Below are 9006 nucleotides of genomic sequence, written 5' to 3' on the forward strand. Positions count from 1 at the left end.
TATGAGTTTAGAGTCAACATGCGTGGATTGAGAATAGCACATACCTTCAGCGGGGTCCATACAGTCAGGGGCTGCATCTTCGGGGTGGGGGGATTTAGATAACAGCTTCTTGAATCGATGGTAGTCGTATCGAGAATGATTCACGATGTCCGCATGGACAATGGAATTGCCCGTCCGGTTGTCTGAATATTTTCACTGTGCGATAATATTAAGGTGAGTATATGCGGGTCAATTGCGCATATATGGCACTAACCTGCCTCCTCTCCCCATGAACAATTGATGAAAGCGGTGTGGTACTTGTTCTTGTGCGTTTTCTCTTTCTCTCCAGCTTGATAGTTGGGACGCGGGCAATTTGGTTTTGGACACCTGTAAGGTTTTTGGTGAGATTTAGGACTCGCCCTAACTTAGGGGACACATACTGTTTGGGCATTGATAGAAACCAGTGGAGCGTAAGGCAGCCTGGAGGACTGCAATGGTGGTTTTAGATTAAGGCTATGACGCTGTAATTATGTATGTGACAGTATATATAATTGCAATGATGTATGCTATTATTAAATTTGCGTTGAAAAGCTATTTTTAATTTTAAAGACCAAAGTAGCTTTAAGCGTCATCAATGTAAGTAACGCTATTTTTAAATGCCAAAGTAGCAATACACGTCATATATGTAATGAATGTGGATGGGCTGTTTGTAGGAAAGGGTCACAGAAGTGTTTGGGCCCTATCATTCAGCGGGATGCGCGGCAGAGACGAAACGCCCGGTTGTAACAGTAGACCTGGCTGTGATTGGGGTTTCAGAGGGAAACCCTCTGGATGATGAGGGACTGGTCGGGGCGATATACCAGACCTCACGCAGATCTACTTGAAGGTACGCCTTAGCACCGAAATCTCACGCAGATTTCTAGTGGGTGCGCCGAAGTATCATCATGGTCAGAGGCCCCTCCGTCAGCCCAATGCAACAGCCAACAGCCATATTGGCTGCACATGTTTACTGCAGTCTAGGAACTTGTAGGGATGAGCATGGCTGTCAAACGTGGAGCGAAACCGCCAGACTCACAGTGAGAGTGACAAGGAAGGTATGGCACTCGTACACCGAAAATGTCGAGGGATATTGCATTGCGGTTGAGTCACATTTGTTGGTCCGGAGCACACCAGACCTCACGTAGATCATTCTTGCGGTGTACTGGAGCTCACGTAGCTCCGCCTCAAATGGGCCTGACCTATGACCTACTTGACAATGCGAATGCCCAGCATGAACCTAACAGCGTCGTAGTGGTAACGGTTGAAGAGAAGAGGATTATAACAAGGAAGGTATGGCACTCGTACACCGAAAAGTCGAGGGAATTGCATTGCGGTTGAGTCACATTGTTGGTCCGGAGCACACCAGACCTCACGTAGATCATTCTTGCAGGTGTACTGGAGCTCACGTAGCTTCCGCCTCAAATGGGCCTGACCTATGACCTACTTGACAATGCGAATGCCCAGTATAACCTAACAGCGTCGTAGTGGTAATGGTTGAAGAGAAGAAGATTATGTAATATGGTTGGTGACATTCATTTATGGGGATGAACTAATAGGCTTATGTAATCTTTGAGGCGGACAGCAAAGGGTATCAATAACCTCGTCCCATCAATATAATAGGGTAGCGAGAAAGCGGATGTAGCGAGCGCAAGAGCGTTTGGAGATGTGAGGTGAGGCCTGTGAATTCATGGGGTAGTTAGGGCAAGTAGAGTGAGAAGGAGGGAAAAACCTACAGAGAGTTTCGAGGATCTCATGGCGGATTTGGTTGAAGCGTTCTTTAAGATCTATGTGGTCGCTCTCGGAACCAGGTTCGTCTGCTGCTATAGGGCTATCCGTCCATTAGCTTTCTCTCAGGTTAAATATTGAGGTAAATGACTTGCCTGCCGAGCCAATCCAACCTCTCTTGCACGCATGCACAAAAAACATGGTCGCGAGGCGGCTGCACCGCGCCATCTTCCCAAGCACTGAATTGTCGTTGATGAATCGTATGAGCCAGCTGAGCCCATCTTTGCGAGAGGTGAGTTGAGAGGTGAGGTCATGATATGAGGATCGCACGGCTGGTTCTGTGTAACCAGATCTCAGTCACAGAGAAACAGAGGAGAGTAGTAGAAATAGGGAATAAACGCGACTTACGCCTCATCAAATGTTTTAGCCCTCCCTAGATCCACTCGAGCACGCATAAGCACGCCTGCTATCAGTATGAGCACGTCCTGGGGCCCTGCCCTGAGTCTATTGGAAGTATCAGAATTGTTCGCTGAATTATGATAGGATGATAAGAGGACATACCCCGAGCACAAAACACAATCACATTCACGATCGCTACGACTGCACCTCCCCCGCCGTCGAGCAACTAGTCTCGCATCCGTGCCAGAATGAACCTCCTCAATACGACTTCGTGCACCCAATAATGCGCAAAGCACGCAGGTGAAGAGAGGACTCTGGGAGATACCGGGTATGGTTATGTACGACAAGATCAGCGTCTGTCGACCAGTTTAGCGTGACGAGACGGATATGCGAGTCGAGAATCAAAATGTGCTATTAACAACATCCACAGCCAACAATATTAATATTGTTAAGAGTGTGTAACGAGGAAGCGCAAGAATCTAAACATGAAGTCCACGGCGTGTCTATGATTTGATTATACCAACGCCCCTAGCAGATAAGTGTAAGCAGTGTTGCTCTGGCAAGGGCTTGTCGTCGGGGCAAGTTGATGGCGTCGAGGAAGTGGACGTGTTTGAAACGTCTTCGCGGGCGGTAGAAAAAGACGGAGAGACCAAGGATGAGGAGAACGCCGCTGTTGTTGGTGGCTGCACTGATGACCGTAGGCATAACAGTTGCGGACTGATGGAGTGTTAGAGGGAGTAGGAATAACAAAGTAGGGACGTACTATGATCCGGCGTATGCCTCAAAGGAAGACGATGGAGAGGTTGACAAGAACTTGCGATGTGACCGTTTCTAAGCAATTGTGAGATAACTTCAAGTGCGAAAACTAACTACTTACGTTAGAGTTCTGCAGTGGGAATGAATCGGCCAGACATGTGTCCACCAATACCAGTCGTCTGCGCTGTACTTTGACCCTGCGACGCATCAGCGTAAATCAGTAAGGTCATCTGCATGCGCTTACTCGCCGTCGTCCAACTCGATTGACGATTGCGCAGAAAGGTGAATGACGCAAGGGAAGAAGAGCGCGGCGAGAGGAGGAAGGAAAGCAAGTACACGTGCGAGGGGTATTGCAACATGCAAAATATTGCGTATCTGTCACCAGATAGGTGATGTGAAATGTGCTGCGCGTCTGAATTTTATAAATTGACAAGGTTAATGAATTGAATGATATGAGCGAGGAAGAACGGACCTATGCCCAACGGGGAGATGACGACTTGAACGATGTCGGGAGCGTGATAATGATGAGAATTTGTACGAGGTTCAGGAGGTTGAGAGATACTAAAGGTAAGATCAGCGTTTATATTCGTGATAGAAACGAAAAACAAAAATAAGAAGTGGATTGGAAAGGAGAAGCGCGTTTGAAAAGAGATGAGACGAAAACACTCACAAAGAACTGTCCTGTTCAAAGTCTGATACTCGCCAATAGTCTCTGCGTCCCTTCACGCCTAATACTCCTGATGCCGGAATGCTTGATAGTCTCATAAATGAAGGAGACAGTCGGTATGGATCATGTGAGTGACCTGCTCATTTGTGCAATTAAAACCCACATCGTGTAAAAAATAAAGCAGCAGTTAGCACTCACCACATACTGCTAATTCATCCGCCCAAATATAACTCGCGATAATGAGTCCAAACGCGGCACCCATCGCAAGTTCAAACCTGACGACAAACACGACAAGGGCGGGAAATGGTTAGTTGGTGTAACAAGTTGTAAATGGAAATACGTACTGCGATGAATTACAGCTTTGGGTAGCGGGAGGACCAGAGATGGGGCGCGATTTGAGATAGAAGAGTGAAGAGAACACGCCATGAGAGGTCGACGGCTACTCTACGTGGATTCGACTCCATCGTCGAGCTCGATCTTGAGGTAAAGGCGAGTCATGGGCACGGGCCCAAAAAGCGGGGCCCCACATAATTACATGGTATGGTGGTGGTACTGAGTGAAGAGGAAAAGATTATGTAAGATGGAAGGCAGTAATTCCTATAGGGATCTGCGACGTATATTACATAAGCTGCACAAACAACCGTGCGTCCCTACAAACACACAGCGTTGTGTTGATTATGTAATCCAATGCTCTTTGCTCTTAACATGTATCACGCACTGAGGTTACAACACAAGGTAAGCAAAGTCTATTAACTTTAAGCTAATGTCTTAGTTTGCAGGGTTATAGTGATGCATCAAGTCTTCGTTTGGGCTCAGTAAGTGAGCAATAGTGAAGCTTATGAGCGCAAAGGCATGGGCCACCAGGTGAGTTGTGACTTCTTGCAGAGACGAATTATTAACCAATCTTCTAACCAGACAAACCGTTACTTTACATGTCCTTGAGACTTTGTAACGCGCTTACTGCGCTAGTGCATGTGCGTTTAGGGTGAGTGCGACCTAATGAACATTCTGTGCATTACTGAAATAGTACAGTGTTACAGGACGTTAACGCGTGAGTCAATTTTTGACCAGCGTCACTTAAACTGTGCTCGTGCGGCGTCTCTTATACTCTGCTCGTGCGGCGTCTCTTATACTCTGCTCGTGCGGCGTCTCTTATACGCTGCTCGTGCAGCGTCGCCGTTACATTGTACTTGAGACTTTGTAATGTGCTTACTGCGCTAGTGCATGAGACTTGAAGCTAATGTCTACCTCGTTTCTATGCTCCAGGTATGTCTCTTTTGTTTATCATTTCCATCGAGTCTGATCTTCTTGCATTCAGCGCGTCTGATGCTTAGCGTACGTTCAACGCGGCACATTCTTTTGCACACGCTTGGCTTCGATAAGCCTATGCGTCTTGCAGCTGCAGTGTCCAACCGCAAGTTGGAGTCTGGTCAGTCCTCCTTTTGAATGCTGACAATTTGTTCAATTTCATCGTTCGTCCCAAGTAGTCTCCCATCCGCTTTTTTATGCGCTAAGTGCCCAGGCTCGCGTTTGGAAATTCTGAACCGTGAGTCCAGCACATTGAGCTCTACGAGCTCTGGCATACGCACATCCTTGTCCTTGCGCATTCACAGGTATTTCAATCACGCTTTGTACGTTTATTCCACTTACTTAGGCGGTTTTCGTAGTTCCTCCGCTCAATTCCAAGGCTCGTACACAACATTCATCCCCGACGTGCGAGCCCACGCCGTCTGTCGCCGACACACGCATTATCTTCCTCAACATATTGTTGTTCTATCTGACATGCTCATCTCAAGTGATCGAAGAAGGAGGCAAGGGTATGGGCGAGGTTTTCCTAGAGATGGTGAGTCCGCCCTTCTAGACGTTGGGCGTGATTTCACACTGATCCTCAATGTTTCACCAGGTACTGCTCCTCGCGCCCCCGTACATGACCTACATCACTGTTCACCCTTGGGCGCTCGCGCACCTCGACGTTCTCAGCTCGCCGTCATAGCTCACGCCCCAATTCTCGTGAGAGCAAAGACCTTGTGGAGGTGCATATGCATGAGTTGTTGAATCGAGTAGCACCTAAACATGTGGTAGACGTATGAGAGGAACTTTGAAGGAGTTGATTTTCGGGTAAGTTCGAGTTTTGATCTTGATACAGTTCACATTCGCACATTTGTTTAGTGGGATCCCGGACTTTAATAGCGTAACATGTTATTATTGGCGCGTTTGTAACTAGCAATGCAAAATGAAAGTCTGGTTTTTGATACCGTTAGACTTGAGACCGTTTACGGGTCATTGAGGAGCAAGTGTACCGGACCTAAGGTTGCTCGTAAGGAAACATATAAGCTCAGGCTGAAACATAAGGACTAGCCATGCGATTGAAGGGACGCACGATGTAGGGAATAAGGCTCTAAGGTGAGTAAAAGAAGTAACCCTGATGTGGCGAAGCCTAACCCTCCCTAACAGAATGTGGAGGAGGAAGATTGGTGAATAACCCTGGACACATAGGTCCAACCAACTAACTAACGGGTGCGGGGAGAATGTAAGAGTTGCTAGTACAATATGTTGATATAATAAAGTGGTATTGGATGGTATTGCTGATCCTAAGCCTAACTAACCTAACGCTAACCCCCCGAGCATGAAGATTGAGGCATTATGTAGGACCCAGAGCTCCGGGCAGCTACCTAACTGGTGCGGGGAGTAGGTATGGATCCCTAGAGTGGGATCCCAACACCGTTAGATGAGATAACCACGTGAAGAAAAGATATGGACGCACCTGCCCCCCCTCCTCCCTATACAGCGCCCAGGGGGGAATTTCGAACATATCTTTGGACAGAGAGCTCCGGGTAGCAAATTGAGTGGTGCGGGGAGTGGGTATGTATCCCTAGAGTGGGATCCTAACACCGTTAAGTGAAAAAGCCAAATGGGAAAAAGTTATGGACGCACCTGCCCCCCCTCCTCCCTATACAGCGTGCGGGGAGGTAAATTCCGGCATAACTTCGGACTGAGAGGTGCGGGCACCGACCTAAATGGTGCGGGGAGTGGATAGGAGTCTATAGAGTGGGATCCCAACAGTGCTAAGTAAGAAAACAACATGAAGAAAAGATACGGGCGAACCTTTCCCTCCTCCTCCCTCTAGAGCGCCGAGGAGGAAGATTGGGCCATAACATGGGATTCAGAGCTCCGGGAAACGAAATGACTGGCGCGGGGAGTAGATATGAGTCCCTAGAGTGGGATTCCAGCAGCGGTAGATGAGAAAACGACGTGGAGGAAAGATACAGACTCACCTTTCCCTCCTCCTCCCTTTAGAGCGCCGAGGAGGAAGATTTGGGCATAACGGGAGAAGGAAAGACGCGGGCAGCTAGATTTTTCGGCGGGGTCGTCGTTATATGCATCTCGATAGGTCCAGAAGATATCAAGTTGCCTGGAGGTCATGGTGAATATAGGCGAGGCAAGAAGGGCATCCAGAAGGGGTGGGAAAGTGAACTTTTTGCAGATGGATTTACACAACACTAACTCAATATATTGAACCCGGACTTTCGTGAGGGGAGAAGAGAATTTCGAGGGCTACAAGATGAGATAGATGTGTCTAAATAAAATGTGGAAGGAAGGGGATGAAATAAATCAAATGCTCTTTGCGCAAAAGTGCCGTCCGCATATAGATAGGTTTGGATGAGCAGGGCAACTTACCCGACTTTGAGATCCAATGCGGTCACAAACTGCGGGTTCACATGCTGCGCGCTATTGCTGCGCATGTCAAGCTCTGTTGCAGCAACTACCTGATGCTCCTAGACAGCCCACGAGATGATTGGAAAGACGACGAGCTACCCGACGAGGACATCATCAATTCGATCCAGAATGGGCGATACCAGGCTGATTGCCTGAAGGTCCTGCGGAGGCTGACTGTTGTGAGCGCCACCTGCTCCATGTGTCAACGCCCCATCGTCCATCAAGATGGAGAGCATGCCTCGTACAGTGGTGAGAATGGAGATAGCACCAATGCTGAGCAAGATGGTCCAGATGCAGGATCAAGTGAGGATGATGACGCCACGAATATGGTACATGCAATTGGCAAGGCGCACCTTGACAAGCTGTTCAAAGCAAACAAACACCTCGCTGGATCTCGGAATCGCAATTCAATAGTCCCTCGTGCCATTGGAACACACCTTCAACTCGAGCCAGAATTATCATCGGTCGTCCATGATACCGAGGACTCTCAACGCACTGTAGCTGCCACAACATCTCGGAGGCGAGTGAAAAACTGGTATCTTGGAAGCAACAGACGATTTCCACGTCCAACCGCACCAATTCCATTGGCTGCATACGGAGGTAGGAGATGGCTGCCAGACGACCATGGATTCGATGAATATGAGGGCGGACCTACCATTGAGATGATGCTGACTCCTAGGGATATCCATACGACGATGACATTCCCTGCTGGGGGGATGCAGATCTCCACCGCTTGGTTAGACTGGGTCGATTGCGGCTATCGCATCACACCAAGTTCATTCCACATTTTCTATCAATGCGACCCCACAGCAACCATGGACCACATCATGCCTATCGGCACAACAGACTCCCATGATCCTTCGGACCAAGTTCCTGATCGTGTGACAGGTGCATATAGCCTGAAGCGATGGGGAACTGATCACGACGAACAGTGCACATACATCACTGATGTAGAAATACTCTCCGCATCTGAGCTCGTCGAATCCGCCCAATATGATCCCCCACTGCAGGATGAATGCAGGTTCGGACACAATGCCTTTGTGCGGGGCTGCACCAGTCATCGGTATGGCGATGGTCCTGCCTTATATGTTGATCTCGAACGAGATGCTGTTTCACTCTCAGAAGACGAGATAGAGATCTCAGTGGACATAGACAGCATCATATGGACAACAAAGGTGTTCCGATGCAAAGGGTCTGTTGGTGTCTACATCGTTCCGCCTTTCCAAACGAAACCAGGCATATACAAGCACAATCACACCTATGTAGAGATCACCATACCGCAGTCGGAACAGGATGCAAATTCACCCGGTGGGAGGACTGAATGGCTCTCCAAACGATTTCCTATGTCTGCCATCCCTCATGTCTGTATGGGCCGCATATCATCAGCATCATCGACACTCAATCTATACATCGCGTTCCCAAGGATGATTCATCAGCACCCAACGAACGGTCGGAGAATCACTCTGATGCCAAAGGAGGTCTTGGACATATTCTGGGATAGGGTACTGCTTCCATCGATTGGACAGTGCACCGACGTCAGCTGGGAGCCCTACCTGAAACACACATTGGAGGAAGCACGTTACAAGGCCAGAGGTGCGGACGGGAGAAGGGGCGGATGGGGACCTCCTAAAACCATCCCCCTCTCAGACGATGACTTTTGTGACGTGCAGAAACGCATGGAAGCTCGCATACGTGATGGAGGACCTGAGCTCACATGTATGGGT

At 48.5% G+C, this 9006-nt stretch overlaps 5 protein-coding genes across 5 annotated transcripts; 3 read left to right on the forward strand and 2 right to left on the reverse strand.

The window, feature by feature from the left end:
- Window positions 1–279: 279 nt before the first annotated feature.
- DEU56DRAFT_762586 (uncharacterized protein) lies at window positions 280–2124 on the forward strand (the record flags this gene model as incomplete). The annotated part of the gene is made up of 13 exons (XM_041350730.1): window positions 280–305; window positions 337–380; window positions 437–449; window positions 522–540; window positions 589–615; window positions 693–824; window positions 854–865; window positions 1000–1055; window positions 1164–1308; window positions 1639–1688; window positions 1719–1826; window positions 1873–2035; window positions 2101–2124. The coding sequence occupies 13 exons, from the start codon at window positions 280–282 to the stop codon at window positions 2122–2124; spliced, it is 819 nt and encodes a 272-aa protein (XP_041200522.1).
- A 546-nt stretch (window positions 2125–2670) lies between these two features.
- DEU56DRAFT_905644 (uncharacterized protein) lies at window positions 2671–4063 on the reverse strand (the record flags this gene model as incomplete). Its single annotated transcript, XM_041356739.1, has 8 exons — window positions 2671–2830; window positions 2906–2973; window positions 3020–3095; window positions 3143–3273; window positions 3330–3459; window positions 3569–3701; window positions 3764–3840; window positions 4014–4063. The coding sequence occupies 8 exons, from the start codon at window positions 4061–4063 to the stop codon at window positions 2671–2673; spliced, it is 825 nt and encodes a 274-aa protein (XP_041200523.1).
- Window positions 4064–4805: 742 nt separating this feature from the next.
- DEU56DRAFT_985477 (uncharacterized protein) lies at window positions 4806–5683 on the forward strand (the record flags this gene model as incomplete). The annotated part of the gene is made up of 5 exons (XM_041360077.1): window positions 4806–4831; window positions 4900–4994; window positions 5233–5408; window positions 5469–5598; window positions 5648–5683. The coding sequence occupies 4 exons, from the start codon at window positions 4806–4808 to the stop codon at window positions 5556–5558; spliced, it is 387 nt and encodes a 128-aa protein (XP_041200524.1). The 3' UTR covers window positions 5559–5598; window positions 5648–5683.
- Window positions 5684–6025: 342 nt separating this feature from the next.
- Window positions 6026–6988, reverse strand: DEU56DRAFT_905646 (uncharacterized protein; the record flags this gene model as incomplete). The annotated part of the gene is made up of 5 exons (XM_041356740.1): window positions 6026–6267; window positions 6330–6437; window positions 6500–6606; window positions 6671–6688; window positions 6841–6988. The coding sequence occupies 5 exons, from the start codon at window positions 6986–6988 to the stop codon at window positions 6238–6240; spliced, it is 411 nt and encodes a 136-aa protein (XP_041200525.1). The 3' UTR covers window positions 6026–6237.
- Window positions 6989–7284: 296 nt separating this feature from the next.
- On the forward strand, window positions 7285–8998 carry DEU56DRAFT_762590 (uncharacterized protein; the record flags this gene model as incomplete). Its single annotated transcript, XM_041350731.1, has 1 exon — window positions 7285–8998. A coding segment is annotated over one exon (1714 nt), but the record flags the coding sequence as incomplete, so codon positions are not given.
- Between the last annotated feature and the right edge of the window lie 8 nt (window positions 8999–9006).

Source organism: Suillus clintonianus (genome assembly GCF_016758775.1).
Source record: "Suillus clintonianus strain FC179 chromosome Unknown DEU56scaffold_269, whole genome shotgun sequence".
Taxonomy (NCBI): Eukaryota; Fungi; Basidiomycota; class Agaricomycetes; order Boletales; family Suillaceae; genus Suillus; species Suillus clintonianus.